At 37.9% G+C, this 16,136-nt stretch overlaps 3 protein-coding genes across 4 annotated transcripts in view; 1 reads left to right on the top strand and 2 right to left on the bottom strand.

The window, feature by feature from the left end:
• The window catches only part of LOC133640761 (phospholipase B1, membrane-associated-like), a 31,657-nt gene extending 18,261 nt beyond the window's left edge, over nt 1–13,396 (bottom strand). Inside the window, exons 1-3 of the mRNA XM_062034348.1 lie at nt 13,301–13,396; nt 13,070–13,200; nt 9,326–9,409 (exon numbers count right to left, since the gene is read on the bottom strand). Coding sequence (XP_061890332.1) covers nt 9,326–9,409; nt 13,070–13,200; nt 13,301–13,371 — 286 coding nt within the window. The 5' untranslated portion in view covers nt 13,372–13,396. The remainder of the gene's footprint in view (nt 1–9,325; nt 9,410–13,069; nt 13,201–13,300) is intronic.
• LOC133640762 (dr1-associated corepressor-like) lies at nt 779–13,327 on the top strand. The gene is made up of 5 exons (XM_062034349.1): nt 779–910; nt 4,931–5,193; nt 5,297–5,413; nt 8,239–8,323; nt 13,155–13,327. The coding sequence occupies exons 1-5, from the start codon at nt 869–871 to the stop codon at nt 13,179–13,181; spliced, it is 534 nt and encodes a 177-aa protein (XP_061890333.1). The 5' UTR covers nt 779–868; the 3' UTR covers nt 13,182–13,327.
• Nucleotides 13,397–13,435: 39 nt separating the features above from the next.
• LOC133640572 (activator of 90 kDa heat shock protein ATPase homolog 1-like) overlaps nt 13,436–16,136 on the bottom strand; it is a 31,297-nt gene continuing 28,596 nt past the window's right edge. For both annotated transcript variants that reach the window (XM_062034061.1, XM_062034060.1), the window contains 2 exons: nt 14,170–14,221; nt 13,436–14,085 (listed from right to left, as the gene is read on the bottom strand). In XM_062034061.1, the coding sequence (XP_061890045.1) occupies nt 13,913–14,085; nt 14,170–14,221 (225 nt within the window). In that variant the 3' untranslated portion in view covers nt 13,436–13,912. The remainder of the gene's footprint in view (nt 14,086–14,169; nt 14,222–16,136) is intronic.

The raw sequence follows: 16,136 nt of genomic DNA, 5'->3' as shown, positions 1-16,136 counted from the left end.
TGCAGCTATTTGGGACACAACACATCTCAGACAGCATCACGGTAGGAGGCCACGGGGGAAGACCCAGGACACGTTGGGAAGACTATGTCTCCCGGCTGGCCTGGGAACGCCTCGGGATCCCTCAGGAAGAGCTGGACGAAGTGGCTGGGGAGAGGGAAGTCTGGGCTTCCCTGCTTAGGCTGCTGCCCCCGCGACCCGACCTCGGATAAGCGGAAGGAGATGGATGGATGGATGGGTTTTCACATTGTTATTGTGGGTTATTGTGTGTAGAATTTTGAGGAGTACGACTGTAACACAACAAAATGCGGGAAAAGTGAAGCGCTGTGAATATTTTTCCAATGTCCTATATATTTATTAAATTGCAAATGCTGATTAATTTTATTATTTTTCTATGTCAATATGAGGTGGCGACTTGTGCAGGGTGTACGCCGCCTTCCACCCGAATGCAGCTGAGATAGGCTCCAGCACCCCCCGCCACCACCAAAAAGGGACAAGCGGTAGAAATGGATGGACAGAATATTAGTTTCTTGTATTGTCTTTCTATATGTTTCCCTTATCTTGTCCTGTATAGGTGGGTTGTACTTTAATGTTCATATGTTATATGCTCATCCTACAAATTGCCAGTATTTTAAAGTAAAAATGTCTTATTGTGTTAGTATATCCAATTGTTCAATAATCATTTAGGAAAAAAAATGCGCCTACTGGTGACGTCATCGTCGGGGGGTCAGGTGCACCTGTCACTCAACTAGCCGGCTAGCTAGTTAGCTTCCTTCCTTCCCGCCGAAGAAGGTAAACAAATGGACGCAGCGACGCTTCGGGGACAAAACATGAAACATGTGAAGGAGCCGCGCGGCGTGGACACGTTTAGATGCCAGGAAACAAGAGAGGATACAGTGTTCGCTTCCCGCCGGTGAGTGTTGACTCTGATAAGTTTGATTTACGACTTTTTTTTAAAGTTCATGTTAGCTGACTGCTAGCATGGCGCTGTGATGCTTTCAAGGGCTGTCGGAAATCTCAAAACTCTCTCCTTACCTGACCTAAATGCATAACTTTAGTGATGCACTTAAATACTGAGAAACTACTTTTTCAACGAGAGGGTGGAAATTTGAGGAAAAGGCTCTTAATATGAGCATAATAATGAATATATTGTTGTATACCAATTATAAATGACCATTATTGTCTTTGTAGAAGCAGACTTTTCAGCCCAATTTCTTCACTCACGAACGCGTCTTCCGCTTCATTTATCGCTGGGCCCAAGCTTCTTTGCCCTCACCGCGATGAAGCACAGCGGACGTGACGTCATTTTCAACCGCGCAGTTGTACCTAATGTTGTGTCCTGGGACTTTTTGACACATCAGTCAGCGTATGATGGGAGTGCACCAAAAAAATCGGTTAAATCCAAATCGCAATTCCTATTCATCCCAATTCTAAATAAATTAATATATTTTTTTAAATCGATTTTTTTAAATATTTCTTTAAATAGGAATACTTTTTTTTAAATACCTTTTTAGGCCATTTTAATGCAACTAGAAGGCGCCTTTCTAAATTTATAAACTGTTTTGAAAAAGTTTTATTCTAATTACTATACCAAAAAATAAATGGCAAACATCGATTTGTAGGGGTGCACAAAAAAATAATTCACATCTAAATTGCGATTTCTATTCTATTCTAGATTCATAATTTTACAAATGTATTCAAAATTGTTTTTATTTTATTTTAATATATTTAACTTCTTTTTTTCTTTCTTTTTTTTAATAAGAATTAATATAAAAAATATGTTTTTAGTAGGCCTTCTCCATGCAACCAGAAGGAGTTTTTCTAATCTGTAGCCTGTTTTGGAAAACTTTCTTTATGATTAATATACCAAATAATACATTGCGAGAATCGATTTGTCGGGGTGCACAAAAAAAACGATTCACATCCGAATCGTGAGTCTTATTCAATTTCAAAATTCAATTTTTTTAATAAGAATACATTTTTTTATATATGTTTTTATGCCATTTCTATGCAACCAGAATTACTTTTTCTAACCTGAAACTTGTTTTGGAAAACTTACATTATAATTATTATACCAAATGATACGCTGCGAGAATCGATTTGTAGGGCTGCACAAAAAACGATTCACATCCGAGTCGCGATTCTTAGTTATTTTCAGAAATCAGTTAAGAAAAAAAACACTTAACTTTTTTTTCATATAAAAAAATAAAAAATAAAAAAAAATTGGGCCATTTCCATGCAATTCTAAAACAATTCATAATTTTCAAAAATCTATTAAAAAAATTCAAATAAATTGTATACATTTTTTGTATAAGAATTTTTTTTTTTAAATATGTTTTTAGGCCATTTTCATGCAACTAGAATTAGTTTTTCTAACCTGTAACCTGTTTTGAAGAAGTTTCATCATAAATATTATACCAAATGATACATTGAGCGCATTTATTTGTTAGGGTGCACGAAAAAAAACCATACACATCCGAATCGTGATTGTTATTCATCCCAATTCACAATCAATTACTAATTTTAAAAAGTAATAATAAAAAACGTTTTTTTTTTAAATAAGAATACATTTTTTAAAATACATTCTTAGGCCATTTCCATATGTAGGGGTGCACAAAAAATATATATTCATCCTGATTCTCAATAGATTCATAATTTTTTTAAATCAATTTAAAATAAATGTTTCGATTAAAATGTATTTATCTTTCTTAATTTTTTTTTTAGAAGAATTCATTTTGAAAAACATATTTTTAGGCCATCGCCATGCTAATTTTCTAATCTGTAACTTGTTTTGGAAAACTTCCATTAAGATTATTCTACCAAAACATTGCGGGAATCGATTTGTAGGGGTGCACATTAAAAATCGATTCACATCCAAATTGTGATTATTTAATTAAAAAAAGTTGAAATAATTTTTTTATAGAAATACATTTGAAAAAAGACAGTTTTAGGCCATTTCCATGCAACCAGAAGGAGTTTTTCGAACTGTTTTGAAAAAGTTTAATTATAAATATTGTACCAAATGATACATTTGTAGGGGTGCACACAAAAAAATGATTCACATCTGAATTGCGATTTCTATTCACCCTCATTCTAAATCGATTCATAAGTTTCAAAAATCTACAAAAAAAAATTCAATAATTAAAAAACATACTTTTTAAGAATCACCTCAACTGGCACAGGACATTGATACAACATTGATACATGTCCTTTAAAACTGATTTTGAAACAACTTTGCAAAATAGTTGTATTTGTAAATTGAGACAACGTTGACGGTTGGGAAATGAAACCTGACATTGATTAAACGTCGTCAAAAAGCATGTTGTTTCAACGTTGTATTTGTGTTGTAGAATATTGGTTGGGAAATGACCAAATTTCAATGGTCAAATCAACGTCACAAGCTGACGTTGATAAAACGTTTTGAAAAAGCATGTTGCAACGTTGTATATTTGTTGGGAAATGGCCAAAATTCAAAGGTCAAATCTACGTCAGAACCCAACATTGATTAAACGTTGTCAAAAAGCATGTTGTTTCAACGTTGTACTTATGTTGTAGAATATTGGTTGGGAAATGACCAAATTTCAATGGTCAAATCAACGTCACAAGCGGACGTTGATAAAACGTTTTGAAAAAGCATGTTGCAACGTTGTATATTTGTTGGGAAATGACCAAAATTCAATGGTCAAATCTACGTCAGAACCCAACATTGATTAAACATTGTCAAAAAGCATGTTGTTTCAACGTTGTACTTATGTTGTAGAATATTGGTTGGGAAATGACCAAAGTTCAATGGTCAAATCAACGTCACAACCTGATATTGATTAAACGTTGTCAAAAAGCATGTTGTTTCAACGTGGTATTTGTGTTGTAGAATATTGGTTGGGAAATGACCAAATTGCAATGGTCAAATCAACGTCACAAGCTGACGTTGATAAAACGTTTTGAAAAAGCATGTTGCAACGTTGTATATTTGTTGGGAAATGGCCAAAATTCAATGGTCAAATCTACGTCAGAACCCAACATTGATTAAACGTTGTCAAAAAGCATGTTGTTTCAACGTTGTACTTATGTTGTAGAATATTGGTTGGGGAATGACCAAATTTCAATGGTCAAATCAACGGCACAAGCTGACCTTGATAAAACGTTGTCAAAAAGCATGTTGTTTCAACGTTGTACTTATGTTGTAGAATATTGGTTGGGAAATGACCAAATTTCAATGGTCAAATCAACGGCACAAGCTGACGTTGATAAAACGTTGTCAAAAAGCATGTTGTTTCAACGTTGTATATTGGTTGGGAAATGATCAAAATTCAATGGTCAAATCTACGTCAGAGCCTAACATTGATTTAACGTTGTCATCAACCATGTTGTTTCAACGTTGTATTTGTGTTGTAGAATATTGGTTGGGAAATGACCAAAATTCAATGGTCAAATCAACGTCACAGCCTGATATTGATTAAACGTTGTCAAAAAGCATGTTGTTTCAACGTGGTATTTGTGTTGTAGAATATTGGTTGGGAAATGACCAAATTTCAATGGTCAAATCAACATCAGAATCCATCATTGATTAAACGTTGTCAAAAAGCATGTTGTTTCAACGTTGTATTTGTGTTGTAGAATAATGGTTGGGAAATGACCAAATTTCAATGGTCAAATCAACGTCACAACCCAACATTGATTAAACGTTGTCAAAAAGCATGTTGTTTCAACGTTAGGTTTGAGTTGCTCAATGTCAGGACCTACTTCAGCAAGTTCTCAACGTTGTTTCAACGTCTTGTGCCTAAAAATACTTTTCTTAGGCCTTCTCCATGCAGCCAGAAGGAGATGTTCTAACCTGTAACCTGTTTTGGGAAAGTTTCATTCTAATTATAATACCATATTGCGAGAATCGTGTTGAATGGAATGGTCACCCCAGGAATGGTTTGTTGTCAAGGGTCGCATCAAAAAGATCATGCAGAAGAACACTGAGGTGGGGAGGATGGCCATGGCGGTGCCTGTCATCATCTGTATCCTTTTCACCACGTATCAGTACTTGTTTCCACGGACTAGAAATAAGTGTGAGACATGCCGAGGTGTGCCTGGTCCTGAATCTCCGAGGTCAGCACGGGTCTTGGAGATGTTCCTGAAGTCTCTGCTCACTCAAGCGTGTTCGATCACAGAGTCCAAGTGCAGCGGCGTGGTGTCCGTGGCGCACATGTGAGTTCTCTTCCATGGCCCGACGTCCTACATGGACTGTCGGGTAACCACGGCAACTGGCTTTAGCCTCAAAGGGTGCGTATTTGTGTTTGTGCGGCGCCAGGAAGCAGTGCATCGAGTCGGAGAAGCTCTTCCACTTCCTCAAAGACCTGGCGGAGCGAGCCTCGTTTCCGACGACACAGGAGGACAACAGGGGACTACACGTGTGGCCAATGTACAGGTGGGCTTGTTTGTCACGTCATCCGCTGTTGTCGTACTTATGATTGTGCTAGATCACTCCGCTACCAGAAGTGTGTTTCTGCACAACAATCCTGACTGTTTGGTCCATTGTTCTTCTCATGATGACCAACTGACTTCTCACAATAGGCTTGATTTCATGGTTGTAAAAACCTTAGCATCTTTTGCTAGCTTTTTAGCTAATTTTCAATGTTTAAACCTAAAATTCATGAATGTTGATACTTGCCACCATCTTGGATGTATGCTAATCTTTCATGCTAGCTTTCAGAGCTAATTTTGTATGTTTGAACCTAATAATCATGGTTTGTGATATTCGGTACTGTCGAGTGTGCTAACGTTAACTGTTAGCATACTTGTGAGAACGTTAGCATGCCAACATTTTTTGCTAGCCTTTCAGCTAATTTTGTATGTTTGAACCTAACAATCTTTAATTTTGATACTTGGCGCCATCTTGGAAGTATGCAAACGTCTCTTGTATTAGCATGGTTAATGTTGTTTTTTCTAACTTTTTAGTTCATTTTGTATGTTTAAAAGTAACAATCATTGATTTTGATACTTGGCGCCATCTTGGAAGTATGCTAGCATCTCTTGTATTAGCATGTTAACGTTTATTGCTAATTTGGTATGTTTAAACCTAACAATCATTGATTTTGATACATAGTGCCATTTTGGAAGTATGCTTACGGCTCTTATATTAGCATGCTGACGTCAGAATGCTAACGTTTTTATGCTGGTTTTTCCCAAAATGTTTATGTTTACCCCTGCAAATAGTGCATTTAATACTTGGCGCCATCTTAGAAGTATGCTACCTCGTCGTATGTCATCATTAAAGGCCTACTGAAATGAATTTTTTTTATTTAAACGGGGATAGCAGATCTATTCTATTTGTCATACTTGATCATTTCGCGATATTGCCATATTTTTGCTGAAAGGATTTAGTATAGAACAACGACGATAAAGATTGCAACTTTTGGTATCTGATTAAAAAAAGGCTTGCCCCTACCGGAAGTAGCGTGACGTAGTCAGTTGAACATATACGCAAAGTTCCCTATTGTTTACAATGATGGCCGCATGAAGTGAGAGAGATTCGGACCGAGAAAGCGACAATTTCCCCATTAATTTGAGCGAGGATGAAAGATTTGTGGATGAGTAAAGTGCAAGTGAAGGACTAGTGGGGAGTTGAAGCTATTCAGATAGGGAAGATGCTGTGAGAGCCGGGGGTGACCTGATATTCAGCTGGGAATGACTACAACAGTAAATAAACACAAGACATATATATACTCTAGTAGCCACAACACAACCAGGCTTATATTTAACATGCCACAAATTAATCCTGCATAAAAACACCTGCGTGTTTGTTATGCTAGCTCCTAGCTCCTCTGCTAGCTCCTAGCTCCATAGAACACGCCAATACAATTCAAACACCTGATCAACACACACAATCACTCAGCCCAAAAGACCGTTCACCTAACCCAAGGTTCATAAAGCTTATATATTTTTAAAAAGTTACGTACGTGACGCGCACGTACGGTACGGTACGTGTTATGCTAGCTCCTAGCTCCTATGCTAGCTCCTAGCTCCATAGAACACGCCAATACAATTCAAACACCTGATCAACACACACAATCACTCAGCCCAAAAGACCGTTCTCCTAACCCAAGGTTCATAAAGCTTATATATTTAAAAAAAAGTTACGTACATACGCAAAAAAAAGTTGCGCACATACGGTCAAGCGATCAAATGTTTAGAAGCCAAAGCTGCATACTCACAGTAGCACGTCTGCGTCTTTGTCATCCAAATCAAAGTAATCCTGGTAAGAGTCTGTGTTGTCCCAGTTCTCTACAGGCGTCTGTGTATCGAAGTCAAAAGTCCTCCTGGTTAGAGTCTCTGTTATCCAAGTTCTTCCATCTTGACTGCATCTTCCGGGAATGTAAATAAAGAAGCGCCGGCTGTGTACTGTTGTGGCTGACTACGTTCGAAAAATACGTCCATTTCGCACCGACAACTTTCTTCTTTGCTTGCTCAGCTTCCTTCTCCATAATGCAATGAACATGATTGAAACAGATTCACGAACACAGATGTCCAGAATACTGTGGAATTATGAAATGAAAACAGAGCTTTTTCGTATTGGCTTCAATGTGGAAGGCATACCCGTGTTCCCCGGTCTACGTCACGCGCATACGTCATCCTCAGAGGCGTTTCGAACCGGAAGTTTAGCGACAAATTTAAAATGTCACTTTATAAGTTAACCCGGCCGTATTGGCATGTGTTATAATGTTAAGATTTCATCATTGATATATAAACTATCAGACTGCGTGGTCGGTAGTAGTGGGTTTCAGTAGGCCTTTAACTTAAACCCATTAATGTTCAATTAATGTCCACTGAATCTCTTTGGCCACCAGATGGCGACAAAGTTGAAGCTCTCAGACTGTTTGTGTTTTATATGAAAACACCGCCCTGGCCACGTTGCTAATGGGACTTTGTCTCGTCTAAGGGGCCAATTTGGAGTTGTTAGGATGTTCATAGTTTGATTTTTGACTCGTATCGGCTTGTCGTTTTATCAAGAATGTGTTACGGTCGTGTGAACCCGTCCCTGATGCCTGTTTATTGGCCCTTCAGAATATCACACAAATAAAATAAACTGATTATTGAGGTCACCCGTGACTCAAAGCTAATATGTTTTGTTCAAATAGCCCATGTTTATCTACAAAATGTATCAAAGAAGCATCCTTTTTACTTTTTCTCCATGCTGCAAAGAATGCGCACACCCCCAATCCCAAATCATGTTTGTCACTTTGCTGTGTGCAGGGCCCAGCGACCCAGCGTCTTGCTCCATAAAACAGCTGAATCGAAAGAGAGTGCACCACGGCAAAGCCTGGACTCCAGCTCCAGTGTAAACTCTCTCACTATTCTTACAACACTCACGATTATTACCTGTTGGTGTAAGTTGTAACATACACGTCAATTATGGCTAAACTAACAAAGGTATAAAAACGCAGCAAGAGAAAGTTTAAATGATAAAGTACTATTTCATTTTCTGTGGTTGTCCTGCACACTGCAAGCCAGGGAGGAACAGGAAGTGTCAATAATGAGAAAACTCCCTTTAGGTTATTTCACGTGTTCATAGACGCTTTATCCTTAATGACGTTTGCGCTGTTTGGTCCGTACATGCAACCGATGTTGATCATATCATTATCATTATTATTATTTCACATCACGAAGGGAAAGAAATTGAACTAAAACGAACAAAAGTGGCTTCCTCAGTGTTGCAATGTGCGATTATTTATTTTTTACACGCTGCATGTGCGTAACTACCGTATTTTTCGGAGTATAAGTCGCACCGGAGTATAAGTCGCACCTGCCGAAAATGCATAATAAAGAAGGAAAAAAACATATATAAGTCGCACTGGAGTATAAGTTGCATTTTTGGGGGAAATTTATATGATAAAAGCCAACACCAAGAATAGACATTTGAAAGGCAATTTAAAATAAATAAAGAATAGTGAACAACAGGCTGAATAAGTGTACGTTATATGAGGCATAAATAACCAACTGAGAACGTGCCTGGTATGTTAACATAACATATTATGGTAAGAGTCATTCAAATAACTATAACATATAGAACATGCTATACGTTTACCAAACAATCTGTCACTCCTAATCGCTAAATCCCATGAAATCTTATACGTCTAGTCTCTTATGTGAATGAGCTAAATAATATTATTTGATATTTTACGGTAATGTGTTAATAATTTCACACATAAGTCGCTCCTGAGTATAAGTCGCACCCCCGGCCAAACTATGAAAAAAACTGCGACTTATAGTCCGAAAAATACGGTAGTTGTCATTTGGTGCTCACTCACAGCAGTGTATATAGAGAGGATGGCCAACTCACGTGACTGCAGGGCGCCATGTTTGCTACCAACTTTGAGCTGATGCCGTGGGTTTGCGGCGCTTCCTCGCTTGCATTCCAAGAAAGCTAATGCAAAAAATAATAACGGAAGAATTTAATCAATTAAAGAGATAGTTTTACAAAAACAGACTATCTTTGAATTTCAGTCAAACTAAAGTAATGCTATTCGGTCACAGCAGGAGAGAAAGTCAAACACAAGTACAAATAGATGGACTAAAAGTAAAAAACACCAAATTTAGGGTGCAATAATAGATAACAAAATGAACTGGATATCTCATTAAGAAATATATAACAAAGTGGCAAGAAATACGTCAAAGAATAAAGGAAAATGTTTCCTGCTTGCCAGTGTTACCATATCTGAGTTATTGTGCAGAAATATGGGGAAATATGTACAAGAGTACACTTAGCATGTTACAAAATTAAAGGTCAGTTAGAATAATACAGAGCTTCTTAACCTTTTTGACCACGGGGCCCAACTTTTTCACATCAGAGGGGCCCGGGGCCTACACAATCATTGACACTGAATTCGTAATCTTACTCTTGATTTTAATCGTCTTCAATAATTATATCTAACTTCTTTACAGTTGAACAGGATAAACCTTGTCAAATGATAATGAAAGCATGCAATAATCACTAGGATTACTATCAAGGCTTAGGTCAGGCTGATTGCAAAAATCAATACTCAGCTAATTCACTGCATAAAACGGTACTTGTGATAGAGGAGGTTACTCTGGATGTGGAATGCTAATTTGATAGCTTCTTAGGACAAGGACTTCGGTCGGAGTGTAGAGAGTGCTTTTAGGCACCCTTTAATCCTTGAATCCGGGTGTGTGTGGTATATGTGTGTGTGTGGTGTCTAAAGGGAACACATACAAATAATGATTAGGATACATTTAGGCAATATAATATGCAATAATATAACATGATATGTATAACGTTATGTGTAATATACTCTATAATATGTTATAGAAAAAATATACAAATTAATTTACATGGACTATCAAAACAGTCCATTAGAAATGAATGGAGAATAAGCACTGTTGATTTAGACAGTGCTTTAAACATGGTCTGTGTCGCCCTCTTGCGGTAAAATAGGATAACTACTAAGAGGAAGTATGTCGCCATTAAAAGGGCGAAAGTTAAGCTGGCGAATTATATCTTCATGCAGAAACATTGTTGCAAACAAACACTAAGTTAAGGCTACATTTAACGCATTATAGGCATTTTAGCTTTAATAACAGTGCTATATTCGCCGTATACTTGCATTTTAGTCAGGCACGCACACGATGCCGTAAACATTACGCAGAGAACGCGACAAACAGGAAATGACGTCCCAGACTAGATCGCCAAAATAAGAGTTGAGTTTATGTTTATTTGCAAGCATACAACATGATACATCACAATTTCCAGTTCCTCTATTCAACATGTTCGGGAAAAAAAGGAGGAAGAAGCAGAGCTTATTTAATCCTACCTTTTCCTTTACATAGCAGTTGCTAAAACTTTTGTTCACTTCCTGTACTCAATGTATTCACAATACACTCCATAAGTAATAACAATAAAAATAAATACATAATTAGTGAAGTAAGTTATATTTCATATGGTGAGATAAGTAAGATTATCTAGAAAATGGATGGATGGATGTAATAAATTCAGAATGTTCATCATGGTTCTTCTTCTTTGTACTTTGTAAACACCAAGTTTGAAGAGTTTCTTGAAGTAAATTGTTTGATTTCTTTGCTTAATCCATTCCATAATTGAATTCCACATACTGATGTACTGAAGGTCTTAAGTGTTGTACATGCGTACAAATGTTTTAAATTACATTTTTCTCTAAAGATTATATTTCACCTCTTTTGTTGAGAAGAATTGTTGTATATTCTTGGGTAGCAGATTGTAGTTAGCTTTGTGCATAATTTTAGCTGTTTGCAAATTCACTATGTCGTGGAAACCTAACATCTCAAAAAAACTGCGTCAGAATAAGATCAAACTAAAACATTTTCTGACAGTACTCATAAGTGGTCAAATAAGTACATTCCAACTAGTTGATTAATAATAAGTATGTTTTTTTTAACTAAACTGTCCATAAAATTAAATTGCAAATGAAAATACAGCTTCACCACAGTAGTCATCATTTTTGCGCTTAAGAAACTTCTTTATGACCTCAGCGCCAGACTTCTTCGGTTTGTTTGATATTGTCATTACTGCCACAAGTGGTGGAAAATAGTATTACAACAGAGTACAGCTGCGGCCGAGAGACATTATTTTGGGCGGCCCAACAATGGTGAAGAAACACAGGACTAATACATGTTGGCTATCGATAACATTCAAACACTTTAATATTGAATGGCCGAAATGCAATGATTCGCTGCATTTGCAAACAGTTAAAACGAGGGCAATAAGTCCTTCTGTGAAAAATGTTTTTACGTTTATAGCGCCGTCGGTAGCATGTTAGCCTGCTGGTCACGAAACACAGCAGCAATGTGTCAAGTACGGCCGCAAAATTATACTTTTGACAAAATAAAAATTAGGGATGTCCGATAATGGCTTTTTTGCCGATATTCCGATATTGTCCAACTCTTAATTACCGATATCGATATATACAGTCATGGAATTAACACATTATTATGCCTAATTTGGACAACCAGGTATGGTGAAGATAAGGTCCTTTTAAAAAAAATGTATTAAATAAAATAAGATAAATAAATTAAAAACATTTTCTTGAATAAAAAAGAAAGTAAAACAATATAAAAACAGTTACATAGAAACTATTAATTAATGAAAATGAGTAAAATTAACTGTTAAAGGTTAGTACTATTAGTGGATCAGCAGCACGCACAATCATGTGTGCTTACGGACTGTATCCCTTGCAGACTGTATTGATATTAGGGCTGCAACAATTAATCGATTAAATCGATTATAAAAATAGTTGGCAATTAATTTAGTCATCGATTCGTTGGATCTATGCTATGCGCATGCGCAGAGGCAATTTTTTATCTTTTTATAAACCTTTATAAACTGCAACATGTACAAACAGCTGAGAAACAATAATCAAAATAAGTATGGTGCCAGTATGCTGTTTTTTTCAATAAAATACTGGAAAGGATAGAAATGTAGTTTGTCTCTTTTATCCGATTATTAATCGATTAATCGAAGTAATAACCGACAAGATTAATCGATTATCAAATTAATCGTTAGTTGCAGACTGTATTGATATATATTGATATATAATGTAGGAACCAGAATATTAATAACAGAAAGAAACAACCCTTTTGTGTGAATGAGTGTGAATGGGGGAGGGAGGTTTTTGGGGTTGGTGCACTAATTGTAAGTGTATCTTGTGTTTTTTATGTTGATTTAATAAAAAAACAAAAACAAAAAATTATACCGATTCCAATAATAAAAAAAACGATACCGATAATTTCCGATATTACATTTTAATTTAAAGCATTTATCGTCCGATATTATCGGACATCTCTAATAAAAATGTTTTATTGTAAGTTTATGAGCTGGAGCATGTTTAAAACTATATATAGACATATTTGGGTGTGTTTCGTCAAAAAAAAACATAAAAGAAGGCAATTGCATGCATCCGGGGACAGCCGCACACGTCCTTGGTAGCAAACATGGCGCCTGTTGTAAAATTGGCCATACTCTCTTTCATACTGGACTGTCAGCTGCTATACAACAGTGACCTCTTGAGGCTGCAATGTGAATTACACCACACACCTTTCAGTGGCAACCTGCGTGAAGACGTCCACGTTGTTTCGTTTAGCTCTTCCTCTTCAAACATTTTTTTTTTTCCCCCTCGCAGGAGTCGGAGCTCTTCATCTGCTTGTGAGTCCACACGATGCTTCCTCCTTTTTCAGACAACATGAAGGGAAGTGTTAATTAAGTTGGGAAACGTACAGCAGCCTTTTTAGTTTTGTTGATTTTGTTTAAGTGCCGAGTAACACTTACTTTTTTTTTAAAGTACATTTTCTTTCGTGGTCTCTTTGTGCGTGTTTCAAAGCCGTGGAGCTTTGTTTCATGCCGCCGCACGTTGGATGAAAAGCGAGTTCCTGCGGTCGAGAGAAGAATAAAAAGAGCAGCGCACGCGGTGATGTCTTTTATTCCAATAAAGGTGACTTTTTACACGGGGATATAAATAGGATCGCTAAAACCTAGAGAAGAGACATTTGTGCAGGACGCTGACCAGCTGGGAGGAGCTTGGTGAGATGCTTGCATGAAAGGGCGGATGCGCAGGTGCTGTCGTGCATGCATCGGCGCTACAGTTGCATCCTGGAGTAAAAAAAATCAACATTCAGTTTCGCAGCAGTTTGTGAAATTAACGGCAAACCAACATTTTTATTTAGTTTTTCAGTTCTGCAATAACATCGCTGTCGAGGCCAATTAGTGGTTCTTCTCACATAGGCTCCGCCCACTTGCTCCTTTTAAATTGGACCGAATACTGAAGAGAGGCAACTAAAAACAGACTTGGGAATTAAATATGAAAACATTTGCACACAGATGAGCCTCGTGGAGGATGATGATGATGATGATGATGAGGATGATCTAAAAGCCAAAGAGTTTTCAGTAGAGCCGCGCCCCGTAGCCAAAAGTCTGTTTGATGGCTTCAAAGTAGTATCTCTTCCAGCCCTCTTTCGTACGCTCCTCGTCGTTGTCGGGGACGCCTCGACAGTCCACCTTCAGCTCCGTCTCGCTGCTGCGGTCCCCGAAGCGCAGCGTGACGGTGGCGTAATGCTCTAAAAAAAAATAAAGCGACATTTTAGTTATTCTTTTCTCTAGCCAATATGAGGTTTGGGTCATGTGACGTGTAACGCACGTACCGCAGGGCCAATTGTTGTACCTCCACTTCATCACTATCTTCTCGTCAGGTACCTGCACGATACAAAGTCCCATTTTATGGCACAAGTTGGGAAAAGGAACAACTGGAATTGACAACATGACACTTGGCTGTGGGGCTGGGCGGTAAACCGATATTGCGTGTTCCACCGCTAGATTTTACAAACCCCGTTTCCATATGAGTTGGGAAATTGTGTTAGATGTAAATATAAACGGAATACAATGATTTGCAAATCCTTTTCAACCCATATTCAATTGAATGCACTACAAAGACAAGATATTTGATGTTCAAACTCATAAACTTTATTTTTTTTTGCAAATAATAAGTAACTTAGAATTTCATGGCTGCAACACGTGCCAAAGTAGTTGGGAAAGGGCATGTTCACCACTGTGTTACATGGCCTTTCCTTTTAACAACACTCAGTAAAGGTTTGGGAACTGAGGAGACACATTTTTGAAGCTTCTCAGGTGGAATTACTTTCCCATTCTTGCTTGATGTACAGCTTAAGTTGTTGTGGTATTTTAGGCTTCATAATGTGCCACACATTTTCAATGGGAGACAGGTCTGGACTACAGGCAGGGCAGTCTAGTACCCGCACTCTTTTACTATGAAGCCATGTTGATGTAACACGTGGCTTGGCATTGTCTTGCTGAAATAAGCAGGGGCGGCCATGGTAACGTTGCTTGGATGGCAACATATGTTGCTCCAAAACCTGTATGTACCTTTCAGCATTAATGGCGCCTTCACAGATGTGTAAGTTACCCATGTCTTGGGCACTAATACACCCCCATACCATCACACATGCTGGCTTTTCAACTTTGCGCCTATAACAATCCGGATGGTTCTTTTCCTCTTTGGTCCAGAGGACACGACGTCCACAGTTTCCAAAAACAATTTGAAATGTGGACTCGTCAGACCACAGAACACTTTTCCACTTTGTATCAGTCCATCTTAGATGAGCTCAGGCCCAGCGAACCAGACGGCGTTTCAGGGTGTTGTTGATAAACGGTTTTCGCCTTGCATAGGAGAGTTTTAACTTGCACTTACAGATGTAGCGACCAACTGTAGTTACTGACAGCGGGTTTCTGAAGTGTTCCTGAGCCCAAGTGGTGATATCATTTACACACTGATGTCGCTTGTTGATGCAGTACAGCCTGAAGGATCGAAGGTCACGGGCTTAGCTGCTTACGTGCAGTGATTTCTCCAGATTCTCTGAACCCTTTGATGATATTACGGACCGTGGATGGTGAAATCCCTAAATTCCTTGCAATAGCTGGTTGAGAAAGGTTTTTCTTAAACTGTTCAACAATTTGCTCCCGCATTTGTTGACAAAGTGGTGACCCTCGCCCCATCCTTGTTTGTGAATGACTGAGCATTTCATGGGATCTACTTTTATACCCAATCATGGCACCCACCTGTTCCCAATTTGCCTGTTCACCTGTGGGATGTTCCAAATAAGTGTTTGATGAGCATTCCTCAACTTTATCAGTATTTATTGCCACCTTTCCCAACTTCTTTGTCATGTGTTGCTGGCATCAAATTCTAAAGTTAATGATTTGCCAAAAAAAAAAAAAAAGCTTATTAGTTTGAACATCAAATATGTTGTCTTTATAGCATATTCAACTGAATATGGGTTGAAAATGATTTGCAAATCATTGTATTCTGTTTATATTTACATCTAACACAATTTCCCAACTCATATGGAAACGGGGTTTGTAGAAAGACGTATGTATTTGAGACAATATCGCCATACTGATGTACACTATATTGCCAAAAGTATTTCGCCACCCATCCAAATGATGAGAATCAGGTGTCCTAATCACTTGGCCCGGCCACAGGTGTATAAAATCAAGCACTTAGGCATGGAGACTGTTTCTACAAACATTTGTGAAAGAATGGGCCGCTCTCAGTGATTTCCAGAGTGGAACTGTCATAGGATGCCACCTGTGC

This window comes from Entelurus aequoreus, linkage group LG23 (genome assembly GCF_033978785.1).
Source record: "Entelurus aequoreus isolate RoL-2023_Sb linkage group LG23, RoL_Eaeq_v1.1, whole genome shotgun sequence".
NCBI lineage: Eukaryota > Metazoa > Chordata > Actinopteri > Syngnathiformes > Syngnathidae > Entelurus > Entelurus aequoreus.
The sequence above is the reverse complement of the archived record's forward strand: the minus strand, read 5'-3'. Positions and strand labels throughout refer to the sequence as shown.